At 38.4% G+C, this 17,548-nt stretch overlaps 1 protein-coding gene across 1 annotated transcript in view; it reads right to left on the bottom strand.

Moving 5' to 3' along the window:
• LOC149534328 (tropomyosin) overlaps positions 1 to 7,851 on the bottom strand; it is a 103,477-nt gene extending 95,626 nt beyond the window's left edge. The window contains exon 1 of the mRNA XM_089805951.1: positions 7,565 to 7,851. Within this exon, the coding sequence (XP_089662077.1) occupies positions 7,565 to 7,765 (201 nt within the window). The 5' untranslated portion in view covers positions 7,766 to 7,851. The remainder of the gene's footprint in view (positions 1 to 7,564) is intronic.
• Positions 7,852 to 17,548: the final 9,697 nt, after the last annotated feature.

The following is a 17,548-nucleotide window of genomic DNA, read 5'->3' as shown; positions in this document are numbered from 1 at the left end:
GTGATGGTGCACTGATGTGAACTGAAGGTGACTGCCAAGTGTGGAGAATGTCGCAGCAATTGACTGACCGAGAGTAGATTTAGTTCCATCCCTGGAACGTAGTACACATCAAGGAATATGAGCTTCCTCCCAACAGACTGAATTTGAATGTTGCCTTTACCAACAACCGTGTACTCTTCTCCACCACCAAAGATAACAGAATCTGAATAAGACTGGTAGTCAATAAACCAATCTCTGCGGTGATTGAAATGTCGAGAGGCACCTGAATCAATGTACCAGGCAGATGACTGTACATGATCTGCGGGTCTTTTAGCCATGAAGGTGTAAAAGGCAGATTCCGCCTGCTCAGTGTGCTCTGCACTGTTCGCTTTGAGTTGCGAACCTGATTGCTTAGACTGGGCAGCTAAGCGTTTCCGACATGCAACCTTCATGTGACCATACTTGTGGCAATAGTTGCATTGAATGTTCTTCTTTTTGATACCATCGGATGCTGGAGCAGAAGACTTCTGCTAAGATGGTTGCTGAAACTTGCCCTTATCCTTCTGAAAGGATTTCGCAGCAAAGGCTTGCTCAGTGGAGGTGGAACTGGAGCTGCTACCGAACTGTTGTTTCCACCGATCTTGCTGAAGTAGCAGGGTGCAGAGATCAGTGAACTTTAGATCAACACTAGTAGATGTGATGTTGAGAGTCTCGATAAAATGCTCATAGGAATTTGGTAAACTCCGAAGAGTGATTACCACAATATCCTCTTCCTCCATCTTGCGACCGATGGCAAGTAACTGATCACGGATTTCCTGAATCCGATTCAGGTGTGCCTGGAGCGAGGTGCGCTCATCCATGACAATAGAAAATAGAGTGTTTTTCAAAAAGAAGGCTCTGCTCTTGTCGGAAGTCTCATGAAGACCTTTTAGATGTGTCCAGATTTCGGTCGCTGTCTTGCCGGATGGAATCTGAGAAAGCTGGTCATCAGCTACGGATGGTTTGAGAAGCATTACTGCCTCTCGATTGTTCAGATCCCATGTATCTTGATCAGGACCCGGAGAAGTCGGACGCTGCTTAACACCCAGAACAAGTTGATCGGTGTTTCGATATTCGAAGATTGCGATGATGCGCTGCTTCCAGGTTCCATAATTGCGACCATTGAATTTGGAATTATGCTCGAGCAGAATATTTGTCAGAGATGCCATGGCACGTTTTTCAATGAAAAATTGTGAAAATCTGTGAAGGCACGTTTTTCGAGGCAAAAATACAGAAGACCCAAAAGAATCAGAGAATGACCCAAAAGAGAGCTCGAAAAACCCAGAAGGAATCTGCTGTCGTTTTCTAAATCCGTTGGCTCGAAAATCGAGGCACAAAAATCGAGGCACCCTGAAAAGCGGACGACAACCCAGTTGAGCTCTCGAAAAACCCACCAAGAATCTGCAAACAAAAAATTTTTTCGACACCAAAAATTAGGGTTTCAAAAAAAACGGCCCTAGCTGAAAAAAGCTTGAAAAAACTTCAGATTTCTTGATGAAAAATGGCCGAATCTGCTTCCCAGAGCACGATGACAGACTGAGACGGCTAAGAGCATGAAGATTTGATACAGAAACATGCAGATTTTCACCCCAAAAACGCGAGTCTCCAAAAAATGGCCACGATTTCCACGCGATTTGCAGACCCATAATTCGGGAATTTCTCCAAGCAGAAAAACCCTAGGTGGGTTTTGGAGAAATTAGCTCAAATAACTTTGGAAAAATTTAAACAAATAATTTCAAGAAGAAATTATAAATTTTTCCGAAAAAATTTAAGTATTTAGCTCTGATACCATATTACGAGGTAATTGGTAAATACTTGCTTATAAATAACAGAGACCGAAAGGTCAATTTATACAAAAGAATGAGACGATGTTTCCTTAGGAAACGATCGTAAAGAATAGAAACATTCTATTCCAGAGAAAGCAAAAAACGAAAGCAAACTAAAGCTAAAGATATTTACAAGATAACCATTAACTAATAATAGACGTCTTATCTATTATTGTAATACTTCAACTATGCAGCTCTCATCATTCAAACCAATCAAATCCCCAACTTGAACATCAATTTTCAGACATGGAAGATACCTTAATCAGAAATAATAGGAATTTAGCATCACTAAAAATAGTGATAAATTTATAATAAAAAATAGCTTGTGACTATAAAGATCTTGTAGTCTCAAAGGTGTCGATTTGAACTTGGTGTTAAGGGTTCCAGCACTCAGCCCCACCCTACATCACAAATAGGAAAGTACAAGACGCACTACCCCCAAACCATAGGAGGGACATCCTAGGGATTGCCTCCAAACCACCACAAGGATGCTTAAGACTCTGTAGTTGTACCCCCCATAAGTAGCACTTCTCCTCAACATTGTTGGGAGCTCTTCCCTCAAGAGCCTACTGTAGTCTAAAAAAGCAAAAAATACTTTCTATATAGTTGTCCAACTATCTCTATACCCCACCAACTCTATTTTGTTTTTCGGGTCATGTTTTGTATAAAGTAATCAACATAAACACATGCATGTGTGAATGTCCATAACTGCACTCAAAACATGTGCCCAAAGGAAATTTTGTTTTTTGTAAAAAGTTATAGACATGCATGTATGTTTGTATTTACACCACCAGCTTCCCTCCCCCCACCATTCCCAAACTTAGGCCCATAGTCCCCCCACACTCCAAAGTTCCAAACCCATCTTCCTGCCCTCTTGTTCCAAAACTATGTGGTACAAAGCCAATCTCTATGTGAGAACAATTATATCCCCTTCCTCTTTGGTGAAATGGTGGGGCTTCTTGCCTGTAGTGCCTACAACCAGGGTTCAAGTCCCTACCAGATTGCTTTCTATAGTGATTCTCAATGGAGAGTTGCATAACCCTTGACCCTTGGTGAAATAGCAAGGCTTCTTGCCTGTAGTGCTTACAACTAAAGTTCAAAAAAATTTAAAGGGGGATGGCCCCACGATGCAACAGTGGTTGCAAGGTGGTATTTAATGACCACTTCCCATGTTTGAATCCCAACAAGTTGATGTGTTGGGTCGAAACATCTCCTTATCTAATGTGCAAACACGGTGTATTCATGGCAGATGGAGTGAGTGATAGCAAATTTGAGGGGAGCTTGGCGTTCATTGGAGACTATTGGGCAAGCGAGCATGGAGGTCACTATGGTTATTGCACTGAAGGTTGTGGCGGCACGATGACAGGTTGGAACTATCATAGGTAGCTTAGGGTTGACCATGGATGTTGGTGTTGTCCGCTAGTGATTGACAAGAGTGGTGTCCAAGCATGGCAATGTACAAAGAAAGTACAAAAAAAGAGGATAAGCAATGGAGAGATATGGCAACAGGTGGTAAAAGGGGGAATGGTGGCACGATTACACAAGGGTGTGAACTTGTGACATGGACATTGGGCTTGAGGAGTGCCGACATGGGTGGAAAATATTGGCAAGGATCGTTGCAGTGAATGGAGCATGAGTGAGACCAATGGCGACAAGGTTAGAAGGATGTCAATGTGTAGAATGGTGATTAGGAGTTGAGGTGGCAAGGAGTGGAAAATGATTGGTAGACAAGGAGAGATTGCAGTGAAGCTGTGTAGGGAGGCATAAAAGGGGCTAGAGTAGATAGGATTGATTAAGGAGCATGGAGGATAGGAGGAGGGTAGATAGGAGTGTGGAGGAGATGTTGCAATGTACAGGGGTGATGATTGGTCATGGGAAGAGTTGTGAAAGATGACATATGGGAGGATACAGGGGGCAATAAGGTAAGGAAGAGGCATGTAGAGACCAAGGTGATGAGGTGGAAGGATGGTGTATGGAGGATGGCTAGATGGTGGCAAACGAGAACATGGTAATCCCTTAAATGGTGCTGGCTCAATGGATGACTAAATACCACATCAAATCTCGACCATGTATTGGCGATCTAATATATGGGATACCAATGCAGCGATGGGTTCCCCCACTGGTTCAAAGCTATAGTCAAAAGCAATTACCGATCAAAAAATATAATCCCCCCTTCCTTTTGACGAAGAACTACTTAATCAAAAATAAAAACTGAACTTCCTGATTGGGAACATGAAGACGTTCTACGTGATTATGAATGATTGCACAATAAGGTGGATGAACTCGGTGATCACTCAATGTTCCTCTCTGAGTCCGTAGTTTCTCAAGCAAACTCACAGCAACATGAGGAGAATGACATTCCATTAAGCAACTTATATCAATAACTCTGAATTTTATAACATTCTTGGCTTGCGTTTACATTGGTTAACAGGTAGAAGCCTTACAAGGTTCTGCTTTTGTGACATCAATACCTCTCAATTAACTTTCACATCGAACAGTGCTATTTGAAGTAGGGAAAACAAATTTGTCATAAGAGTTTGTATAAATGCTTATGACCGCATCCTTCAGGTATCATCGGAGGGCTTTCCTTGGCTTGGATATTTCTTGATGTGTTTACCTCTTTGGTCATCATCTAGTTCCTTTTCTCATAAATGTCAGACTTTTTCCTTCATGATAGAAATTCCGAGTTTCAGTTTTTGTGATTTGATACTCTCCCCTTCATCAATGTATCCAATAGCCAATTCTCTTCCCTTCACCAATGTATCCGATAGCTGTGATTCCCAGCAGAAGGATTTCAGAATGAAGAACTCCATGACTTAAATTTCAGAAACTTCTAGATTTGTGTATGCAACATGAAACACAGGTTGTGCATGAAACAAGATATCCAGATTGTTCAGCTCTTTTTATTTGACTTTCATCATTATTTACAGATGTCTTATTCTTCATTATTTTCATTGCACGTTCTTCTTTTTTAACTGCAGATTTTTATTTTAAAAGCAACTTCCTGGTGTTTTCAGAACAAATTTCAGAATCAATTTGTGATGATTGACAAAACGTATGAAGAGGAAGGTTGTGTTATTTCATTGCAGGATATCTAGATGTCTATTATTTCTTGGATCAATGAAGCAAAAAGTTGTACTGGCCAACAATCAAAATGTATAGTGTTGATTATATCTCTCATCATTACCAATGTGAAATAATCAGACCAATCTATGAAAAAATTCGACCAGTAGGAAACAATTAAATTTTAGCATTACTTACATCAAACATTCTTATGGAAAAACCAAAAGAATGCATCCATGTGCTTAACACATCATGTACAAAAGTAAGAAAGACCATCTTCCCTTAGTAGAAGCCAGATTCCAGAATGATTTCCAAACATTATTGAGCATGAACCTATCAAATCCTTGCATGGATGAAGATGCAACACCTCCTTCAGCTAAATAAATTTGGTGACATACTGACTGTAGGGCCAAAATATTTGAAGAAATGGAGAAGTTAATTACCAAAGAAAAACTAAATTTTCCAGTGTGCCTGGCTGAACTACCATGAGGCCAGGGATCAAAAACAACTAAGCAAACTCCCTGTATTATGTGGCCATGACAAAACAGGCCACTAGCACGCATCTAGAAAATAGAACCAGAGCTTAATACTTATAGTTTGCAGGTATCTTGTCAAATTAGAAAAATAGTTTAAACGTGGCTAAATAAGTAGATGTATGAGAATGATAAAAGAGTGGAAATTCAGCAAAGGAATTCATAACTTTCAGTTTAAAACAAAGTAACAAGACTCGGACCCGGCCCGGACTCCACAAGGGTAACTCGACTCGTGACCCAACTCTGACTCGCCTGTGGCTCAGTAGTGACTCGGCAAAGTGAAAAAACCCTTGAAATTTAGATATTTTTAGGATTTAAAGAAATTTCATGCACCCATTATTGAATAAAGCTTAAAGGCACAATAACATCATGAAATAGAAGGTAATTTGATCACATACATCGATTACATAAGTACAAATGTAAATTTTAGATGTATTAAGAAAATTTTGAAAACAAAAATTAAAAACAGATGAGTCATCCAAGTCAATTGGGCGAGTCAGTCGAGTCAGCCAGCCGAGTCACCCCAGTTGACCTGCCGAGTCCAAGTCATGGGTCATTTGACCCAGCCGAGGTAACTCAACTCGTCGACCCCGACAGCTAACTCGCGGCGAGTCTCGTTACTATGCTTTAAAAAGAACCAACATTAAAAAATGCCATCTAAATCCAAAAAGAGCTTGTCTTAACAACAACAAACATTATAGCGAGAGAGAAAATTATGTTCAAGTGGGAATGAGATGTAACAATATTAAAAGTTTTACTAAAAATAAAGGAGTACATATATGAAAAATCCTAAAGGGTCAAGACTGGGGTTTGGATTAAACCAACCCAAAGTGTTGTGATGTGGAGCCTAATCAAACTCGGAGGTTAATTTCTCTCACTTAATTCGGCGGGGTTTCCCCCCAGATTATTATTACGGGGATCACGATGGGGTCAAGGAACAGCGCCCCAAGTGCGTTCCCTCTCACAATACAATGTGGAGACGAAGAGCAACACCCCTGCAGGGCTTTGGGGGCAGCATCCCTAAAGCCAAAAATGAATTGACTATTGTAAAAGGCATGAGCTGTTAGTTTTCTACTGGACAATTTATTCTAGCCCTAATTTTGTAAGAGGCAAAAAGCCTGTATAAAATGGCCTAGGGTTAAGAATTTCATAATGTATGATGATATTGTAGCTTCTTGCGGCGGTATTAAGCTATAAGGGATTGGGGATTGTAATCACTAGATAATAATAATATTGGACTTGTTGTTGGTGGGCGTAGCCCAAGGACTGGGTGAAGCACACTAAATCCTTGTGTCTTGTGTTCTCTTCTATGCAATTTATTATTTTTTGCAATTGGTTATTTTTGCATGTAATTGTTATTTATGTCTACGGTTAATTGTAACACAAAGTAGCTCTGTGATATTACCAAATCATTGCTCTATCTACCAATATTTTGTATCCCAATTCATTGCAACTACATCTCTGAAAAAGAATTTTGATGATTTAAAAGAGCAATATAATGAATGGTTCATAAAGCACACCACTTGCTAAAGGTTTTGCAAACAGGCAGCCCGCTACTCTTTGAACATCGCCCAAATGTTCCATTCATTCTCATGAGATATGGATTCTTATAAACCACTATTCATACAAAATTACTCAATAATTTGACTCAAGAACTACAGTTGAATCCAAATAATAATATGGCAAAGAATTTTGAGTTTAGGCCCTCCTAATCTCACTTACTTCTAACGATTAATAATTCTACAGAGCTCTGTGACGTCAGGTTATGTGTCAATAGCGTAATCATGTTCTTAAATAAGCAGACCTATCTAGCAACATTCGGTGACCTTAATCTCGTTTACACGCTTATTGAAAAGAGACATTGCGTTTAAATTCTCCTAAGCTCATGTGCATGAAACAATATCCCCATTTAAGAAATTCGGTTCATTTTCTTATAGACGCATTGTAACTCGAAACAAGGATCTAAAACATCTTCTATTGGTTTTTTTTCCAAAGCGTGTCTTGTTTTCAATGTTTATCAATCGTTAAAGTCTCCATGTAATTTGTTAAACCTCAAATAGTGGCTGCTTAAAATTCCCAAAAAGAAAAGCGAAAATTGAAAACCGAATAGCGTATAAAGCATACAAGGGCATTGCGGGTTTGAATTGAATTGGCAGAAGCCTGCGCAAATGCATCTTCGTCAGCATAAACCGCCTTTCTGAGCAGAAGATTTTGCAATGAGTCCACCGTGGCTGTCATCTCCGATATGTTTCTAACAGCTGCGTTCCACCGTTCTGATCCCCCGCCATTTTGATCTTCCCGTTTTCCCTGCCAAACTTCCTCCATCCTGGACTAGTTGTTCCGCTAAATTTTTGAACGAAGCAACGATGACGTTGGTATTAACGATGTCGTTATGACTTTAGTCGTTTCAATAATTAATTAAATTAACTGGAATCAGTGCCCACTCAAAACAGTCCTTATAAGGTCAGGAGGGTCGCAAAAATATTTAGAGGAACCTTCATTGCACATGCCTGCCCCCCCACCTGGCATGATAAAATTAAATTAGTGACAAATTAATATATTTATAATCTTTAGTTAAATAAAAAAAATTGAGTTGTTCGTAGAGGGATTATATTTAGTATATCTATATTTTTAAATAAAAATTTATACTAGCAATCACACTTTAGTGAGCAATGGGTACATCATCAACAGTATGAAAGGTCAACTAAGTATGTGTTGTTAGTTTGGTTAGCTTGGACAATTGTTCATCCACATGTATTATTTAGTAAATAATTGTTTTGCCAACTAATTAGTTAGAGTAGGGACAATTATTTATTAAATAATTAGCCACTTTTAGAAGCAACTAGAAACTGATTTTGTTATTGGTTATTGGGTTGTTTTAATCTCAGTCATTGATTGAGAATCAATCTCGGTCATTGGTTTTCCAATAGGAGTAGTATAAAAGGGGGGTGAGGGGGGCATTTGGAGAACAAGTTGGAGAAACATTTACAGTGTTAACAAATGAATTTGCAGTGATAGCAAATAGTCTTGCAGTGTTAGCAAGGGCGCAATGATAGCATTGAGGATAGCAATGGAGGAATATCAGCAATAGAATTTGAGAGGTTGTCGAAGTTCTACCAGTAAGAGGCAAAGAATTTTGTATCTCTTGATTTGTTGAAGTTAATATAATTCCTCATCTGTAGAATTGGTTTTCCCTTAGGGGTTTTTCCAGGGATGATTTATCCAGAAATATTGTGTTAGTGTGTTGCTTATTTCTTTGTGTATTTTATTGGTGAAGTTGCAGTTGTGTTATTTTTCAATATTAGTTGTGAATTTATTTTCAGCATTTTAATAATCGTTTAAGATAAGAGATTAATAATCAGTGACTACAATAGTAATTTTCACATAGTATTAGAGCAGTATTGAAGGTAGAAAAGTTTTTCCATAGGAAAGAAATTAAGGGTTTATAAAACCTAAGTTGATCTCTTTAGATTTATTATTGATTTATCCCTTAAGATAGCTTCACCTGGTTTAAGAGATCGGGATAGATTGGATGGTGCCTCAAACTTTGGTGTTTGGAAGGCCAAGCTTTTTTTTATTATTGGAAGAGAATGGTATCAAGGATTATGTTACCAGTGTTGTAGTTGTACCTACAGATGCAACACAGTTTGTAGCATACAAGAAAGATGATGCCAAAGCGAGGAGGATAATCCTTGATGGCGTCAAGGATCATATTGTTCCACATATCTTAGAGCTAGACACAATGAAGAAGACATGGGATGCCATTTTGAATTTGTACCAGAATGCTACCACCAACAAGAAGGTGATTCTTATAAAGAAGTTGAAGAATACCTAGATGAACCAAGTGTTGGTGTTTGAAAATGTTACTGGTTTCCAATTACCCCGATGAGAAAAAAACATATCTAGGGGCAGCTAACTCCCATTTTCAACATATCTTTTCAAACACTGGGCCAACTATAAGGCATGACCCTTCTTCTACTTCAGGCTCTGCAAAACCTAGGTGGGTGAACCTTAGATTCAATCGATATCGTACCAGTGCAAAAACATATCCCTGAATCTATTAAGCAAATGAAAACCCTTAAATCTCCTAATAACTCATGTAATGAAACAAATCTACAGTAGCTAAATGCAAATCTATGACATTCATAAGCTGAGTGAGGGCATTCTATTGTAGCTCTTCAACATAAAATGTAAAGATGATTTGAATTTGATTTGATTTTATGTGGGTGGGGAAAGTGGACGAAGACCAGGTATGAACAACAAACTTATAATCCTGTAATAGATCAGTGCCTCATCCATTGGGCAATTCATGAATCTCCCTCATGCACTTTGGATATCTAGAACACAATTCTCATGTCAAGACTCTAGATCTATCCATTTACCTTGTAAATTGGATATCAATGTTCAATTTAAATCTCATTCTTACCTGATATCCTCCTCAATAAACCTGCAACCCTATTGAATCTCTGAAGCATTTACATAATTCATTGAATTACAAGCAACAATGAAGCAACATACAGCCTTAAGGGATTGCAACTATGATCTAGGCTCTCTGTCAAAGGCCATAAAACATCACAGCTCAACCGAGAAAGGAGACAAGATTTAAACTAAAACTAAACACTTGTTGTTCCTTGTATTGATTACATTGACATAATACATAAAAATGCATGAATTAACTCACAAAGAACTTAATAAACCAAACTATCTAATGAAAAAATGTTGTCATACAAGACAGAAAATGGTGGGAATGAGAAGCTAATGGGATGGGAAGGGGGTATCATAGCCAAAGCAAAGCTTCATGGTCTGGAACCAACACATCCCAAGTCTTCCATTCAAAATTCATCAATTCCAGGGCCAGTTCTACTAACTATCTTCATACCAGAGAAACTTTCCAATATTTTTCGGCCCTTACAAAAGAGAAGAAGAAAGCATAAATAGAAAGGAAGCAATTCTCAAATTAAATTTGCAACCAACATGTGTCCCTTCAGAATTCCTTCCCAAGAAGATGAAAAAGCCTCTCTCTACCTTCTCTCTGTAACTACATATCAAATCCCCATCATTATGGTTCTTAAAGGCATAAAGAATCTCAGATATTTGGTAGAAAAGATAACTGATTTCTAATGTCGAATTTGAACTCAAAGTAAAAAGTGAAAAATCAGTTATATGATCTTTAGAAGTGAAGAAAACATCTCAAAATTGATTTTCTTCACTTTCACACTTCACTAGGCCTTTATATTTGTCTCATGACCAACTCTGATGATCAATGATAGATTTTGCTCATTCTACTGAGAATGCCCCAGAAGTCACAAACTAGCTTACAAACTAAACTGATGAGCACCTATGCAAAAACCAACCTCAGATTCAAAAAATTTAGATTCTCTCAGTTCCAACGATATATAACATCGCATACTTTGCCTTCCAGAAACTCTCTAAATATGAGTTTGAAAAGTACTCCTCTAGTATGAAACTCAGGTCTACAACTTCAAATTTTAAATTTTCAAAAAATTTAAATGTCCTAAAGTTTAAACTTTAGGAAAATTTCTTTTGAATTTAAAATTTGACGTGCATTTGAGGAGTTTAAAATATTAAAAAAATTATGACTTAACTTTTTTCCTCTCCTTGAAACTTAGGGGTCAACCTTTGTTTGACCAGGCGCCATGTAGCGCTTTGGGATTGGCCCGCCCGATCTACTTCATTCACCATGTCATCATCTGTTCCAAGCCCAATGCCATGTGTCAACCTCCTACAAGCCCACATTTTTTTAACCCGTGAGCATCTCTGTTTTGCAGAATTGTACAAACCATCAGATCGTGACATGTGTCGAGATCTGGCGCATCCATGTTGATCTAAACCTGCTATGCCACCTCATCACCAATCGGGACTCGTGCCACATGGCATCTTTTTGCATGAGCGCATTTTTTAAACCTCGCGCATCTCCATCTTATGGGCTTGCACACATTGCACGATTTGGACACTTGGCGACATCTGGTTGCATCTGCATCTTTGGCGCCACATCATCATTCTTATAGGTTTGTTTAAAATATATTTTCCAAGCGACCCGCTAGTTGTCCTCCACGTCCAAGCTGTGGCCCCACGCACATGCTTTGTCTTCACAAAAGACTTCTTCCTTCAAGACACAAGCTACGATGTGTGCTTTGGCATCTAAAGATATAAAATAGACTTCCCATGGTGAATGTGGGATAATGGCCTCTACTAGCTTTCCCCTTTATGACTGTGATTTTTTCCTTTGTGCTTTGCATGGAGTTGCTTAATGTCATATTTGGCGTGTTCCTCTTCATACCTTCCTTCTTCCTTTGAATGTGTGAATGGTCTTTTTATTCTTGCCTTTGACTGCGTTAAATCATTTATGCATGGCGTCTCCTATTTGCATGAGATCTCTATTTTTTAGCTTGGCTCTTTCTTTTGTTTTCAACAACTTCATAGCCTGATTGCTCACGTGTGGAGCCCCTCTCTAATTGTTGTTTGGGTGATGTTTTAAGCCGTGGATTCTTCCTTTTACCATACGTGACTATTGTTCCCTTGTTCAAAACCGTTGCTCCTTATCTTAGCCAACTCCTCTTATAATGTACCTGCATCTCATTTACACACTGGATCTTCTTTGCAATAAGGTTGGGCTCCTCTATGCAATCAGTGGCTTCATATTGTGGCGTGGATTACCATTTGACTTGCTTCATGTCTTCACTTCTTAGCGTGAGTTCTGGCGGTTTTTTGCTCACAGTAGATTGATTCTTGGCATACAGCTTTTATAACTGGTGAAATCTTCCTTCTTTGCTCTTAGTTTCCACCCTCTTTTGCACAAGCGTGAGCTTTATATCTATGGCCTTTCCTTTTCATGCCGCTTTGCCTTTTTTAGCTCTCCTTGGTGTGATCTCCAATGGCATGGGCATTTTTCCTTACTCAATGAAAAAATGCCTTGCTTAGTCTTCTCATCATGTTTGTTGGTGGCATTCCATTTTGATAGCAGGGTCTTTGGACTGCTTTCTTAAAATTGGCGATGACTGCATGAGGCTTTCAATATATACACATTGATTTCCTTTAGAAAAAGACGTGATCTTCTACCCCATTTTTAAAATGCTCTCTGTGGCTTCCCTTTTCATGCACACACAGTCCTCCTTTCTCTAGCATTTGGCATCTTCAACTATGTGTGGAGTTCTTTTACCTTTGATTGAGACATTTTGCAAATTTCTTCTGTCTTTAACCTATGTAATATGCAATCTTATGTCTCTGCCCCTCCACGTGGGCTATAGTTTCAATGGTGATGGGCACCTCTAAATGCTTTTCCTCTCAATTGCTTGCTATTTTTGAAACATTTATAAGAAAACATGGCTTTCTCTTGAGGTTGCTTCCTTTTAACAAGGTGTGGGCATTTTTCTTTGACTTAGCCACCTTCAGTTCTTAAAATGTCTACTTCAAAATGTGGGGCTCTCTTCTTTAACTTGCCCTCTGTTTTGTTGCTACGGCTTTCCTCACTTGCTTTTTTAAGTGCTGATATCAAAACCTTTGCAGTATCAATACAATGATCTGATTGTTTTATTTCATTCAATTGCTTATCACTTGTTTCATTGTCACTACTAAAAAAAGCAAACATTTTGTGGTTCTCTTCAAGCTTGATTTTCTATTTTGTTATCTTGTTTTCAAGCTCCTTAATTTGCTCCTCTATATTGTTAATTTCTTGGTGTAAGTCTTATTTTTGTCTCCTAATACAGATCTTGATCGATTCACCTTGCCATTTTCAAAGTCTTCCTACAGAATTGATTCCTATGGGGTTGCCTCTAGTTGATGAGAGAGTGATCCATTTTGAGACATTCTTCCTTACTGGATAAATGTAGAAGCACATGGAGATTGAATTGGATTCTTTCTTGTCTTCACTTTCTTCTAGTTTGACTGAATGGATGGTGGATGTTTGTTTTTGTTTTTATTTTTTCCAATGCATAGTACCCACGCTTTCTTTCACATTTTGATTTCTCCCTCTTCACTGCATCCAAATAGTATATGCATTTCATTACGTATGTGAAATGATAGCAATTAAGGCATATAGACTTAAACACGAGAAGGCTCTGCTGACACAAAACATTGCTACATGAAGGGAATGGATCTCTTGGTCAATTTTTAGTAGGAATAGAGTGTTTCATAAATGTTCCATAAAACTTTGGTTTCTTAACCATGAGAAGATGTGTAATGTCATTCTTTATTATCTATTAAAACTCTACACACTCATGACAAGACTAACTAATGAAGAACTCATCCCTATTATCCCTAAGCAATCTCATATGCACCTTCAATCTTGAGTAATGATCTGTGTGCTAAATGTTCTAAATAACATAACCATTGTGTCTTATCAAGATATTTTCTTTTGCTCCACGAGTATTACTTCACCCTCTGATAAAATCAGTTGGGCCCCAAAGTGGTTCCGGCTAAAAAAAATTCATTTTCGAACAACCGATATGCAAACTGATCTACTGAAGTCTTTAGACTGACATAAATCAAAATTGAGCATTGAATTATCCTTAAAAACTCAGTTCTGCCCTTTAAATCCAACTGTCAATTTTGCGCTTGGAGGTCCATTGATTGGCCTTAAAAACTGACTAAAACCTCTGACCGGGCTTAGAAAACTAGCACACTAATTCTCTATTCTGCATACTTTCACCCTGTCAAATCTCATCTAATGACAAATTCCTAGTCAAAAGATATTGACCGTCAAAGTTGCCTTCTCAGAATTACCTACAAGTAAACACATCAAAAAACACTAAATTGGGTTCGAAATTAGCTTCAAAAATTAGGCAAATGAGCACATGGGAAAACAAAACTCAGGGTGTTGATTCTATGTCATGAGGACAATATGGATCTATGATTTGGGCTCATGAGGAATAACAGGGCGCAAATGGCAAGTGGTCAAAGAGGGCTACTCAGATTTGTTGACTGGAAAAAATGATAGAAAAGTGATTTTTGCAAACGAAATGGACCTGGAAAAGTGTGCAAATGGATTTGTCATGACCTGGAAATGGGTACACTTAAAGTATTTTTAGAGGACAATGCAATGACATAATCCATTTGATCTAAGCAGTCACGGATCTCAAGTTATAATGTCACGAACAAGGGTACTAATCAATCTGCAAATGCTGACACCAGTAAAACTTTAGAAATTGCATTTGGAATCACATTTGAAAACTGATCAAACAAATTCTTCATGAGTTGAAACTTGAAACATAACAAGTCTTTAACGTCTATAATGCAACATAAAAGGAATTTTCACATTTGGGTCAATTGGTCAAAAGTTATAACTCGTCAAACAGGGCTTCCCAGAACTTAGAATTAATTGCAAAAGCATGAAAACAATAACTGACTAACTTTGAGGGATTCAAAACCTTGTCAAACGGACTCGAAACAACTCAAAATCTGAAACATAGGCTCTCAGGTATGGACACTAGATACTCCCAAAGCAACAAGTCATGAAACATTTTTGGGCATGAGATGTTCAATGACAAACACAGTCTCTTGTTGTTGTTTGACACAAGTGAAAATGCAGATTTGACACTTGCTCAAAATGAGACTTCACGAAATGACTCAGAATGGAAAATTAACTTCATGGAACACTTAAACGCACTGAATGGAGGGTGCTAGAAACATTAAACACCTCGCGAGGCTCAAAGGTACATCTGGGTACAAACTCATCAAAAAAGCATTTATAGGGTTGCAACTTGATTCAAAAATTGAAATAGACACTCAAAATGGGAACGCAATTTTGAGTGCCAACACCAGGAAGAAGACATCATAAGTTACCTTACTAGACTTAGACTTTTCAAGGATGAGTTAGAAGCTATTAGAGATAGTCTCAATGATGATGAGCTAGTACAAATAGCCCTAAATGGGTTTACTAAGCAGTGAAGTGTCTTTGATCAAGTTGTCAGCAGACAAGACACCTTATTGAGTTGGGATTGACTATGGAGTGATTTCACTTAGGAGGAGTTTAGACTAATTCTTGTCAATGGGGCACAAGAGTCAAAAAAGTGAGGTGGAACAAGAGAATATTGCCCTGGTAGGAAAAGGGAAAGCATAGAAGGGGTCTACCAAAGAATCAAATTCACAAAGTGAGAAGAAGGAGGACTTTTCTAAGGTCAAGTGGTTTGGTTGTCAAGAGTATGGCCACTATGTTAGTGATTTCCCTTAAAGGAGGAAGGGAGAGAAGCAAGTTGCAACTTCAGCAAGTGTAGAAGAACTCTCCAATAGAATGGAAGATGAGTTTGCACTCATATCTTTTATGGTAAGCTCAACCTCATAGTGTGTTGGTATATATATAGTGGGGCATTATTTCATATGACATGAGTTAGAGAGTACTTCTCTAGTTATAAGGAGGAGAACACTAGCATCCAAATCTTTATGGAAAACTTGTCCAAACTCAACTTAGTTAGGAAAGGGATTGTTTAGTTTTAGAGGGAGAATGGAAAGATAATTCCACTGCATGATGTGTTGCATGTGTCAGGCTTAGATATGAATCTGGTTTTTGTATCTATCCTTCAGGATAAGGGGTATAATGTATTTTTTAGAGGGACACATGTGTTGATCCAGCATAAGGATTAGAAATCACCAATAACTATTGGAGTTAGGAGTGGTTACCTTTATCAATTGTAGTTTGATACTCTTAAAGCACTCATGAGAAACAATAATCCTAGAGATCTTGGAGAGCTGTGGCAAAGGAGTATGGGCCATATTCATCATGGAGCACTTAAATTGCTTCATGAGATAGTGACAAGTGTTCTATAGGTGAGCACAGAGCATGATGATGTATGTAATGGATATGTGTTGGGGAAGTTTTTGAAAGCATCTTTTCCAAGGAGTGACATCGGATTTGAGGGTGTTCTTGATCTAGTACATTCATATGTTTGTGGACCAATGTCGACGAAATCTCTCTGAGGATATGAGTATTATGTTACTTTTATTGATGATTTCTCTAGGAAGACTTTGATATACTTCTTGAAGACCAAGGATGAGGTTTTCAGTCGCTTCCAAGAGTTCATGGCTCTTGTGAAGAACTCAATAGGAAGGAAGATAAAGGTTCTTTGGTTAGATGCAAAGGAAGTGTCTTCCAAGAGTTATATATCAAGGAAGGAATCAAGAGAGAGTGGATTGCTCCTTATAATCCACAGCAGAATGGAGTTGCTGAGAGAAAGAATTGTTCTATATCAGAGGTAGCAAGGGTTGTGCTACATGACCAGGACATGCCCCATTACTTATGGGCAGAGGCATATAGTACAATAGTTTACATTCAAAATAGGGTTCGAAAAAAAGTGCTAAGGAAGATGACACCAGAGAAAGCTTCACAAGGAAGAAGCCAGATGTTGGTCACTTCAGGGTATTTGGGAGTTTAACATATTGTCATATTAAAAATGATACACATACGAAGTTAGACAAGACTTCAGAGAGAGGGGACCTTGTTGGGTACAATGAAACCTCAAAGGAATATAGGAATTCTATCCCCGAGACCAAAATAATTATTACCAGATGTGATGTCAAGTTCATGGAGGACAAGGCATTTAGAAGGTCCCAAGATTTTCTAGTAGATGATCAGAGTGAGCAACCAACAGAAGCTCCAAGACCAAGTCAAGGGTAGCAAAGCAAAAGTACAGTTACCAATACAAGTGTAGGCTTGAGTGGTGAAGATTTACTGAATATGGAGCAAATGGTGCAGTAGGAAATGAATCAAGAAGACATAGAGGTTGATATTTCATCCTCTATAGTTGGTAGTAGGAACCATGAGGATCAAGATACACAAAGGGATACTCAGGGTTTTGTGGGAGCTCCTAGGAAGAGTACCAAATAGCAGAGCCAACCAACCAAGTTCAATGACTATGTGGCATTAGTTAGTCAGTTGGTAGATAGTAAGCCTTCCAACTATTAGGAGGTTGTAGAGAATCAAGTATGGCTAGATGCTATGGTTGAGGAATATTCCTTGATAATGCAGAATGATGCGTGGGAGGTAGTGCCTAGACCAATAGATAGGGCAATAGTTGGATTACGTTAGATCTTTAAGATAAATAATGATGCAAGTGGTAGCATCAAGAAATAAAAGGTAAGGTTTGTGGCAAAGGG

Source organism: Cupressus sempervirens, chromosome 10, assembly GCF_028749045.1.
Source record: "Cupressus sempervirens isolate cs-2001-9-10 chromosome 10, ASM2874904v1, whole genome shotgun sequence".
Lineage (NCBI taxonomy): Eukaryota > Viridiplantae > Streptophyta > Pinopsida > Cupressales > Cupressaceae > Cupressus > Cupressus sempervirens.
Note: the sequence above shows the minus strand (reverse complement) of the source record. Positions and strands in the feature narration are given on the sequence as shown.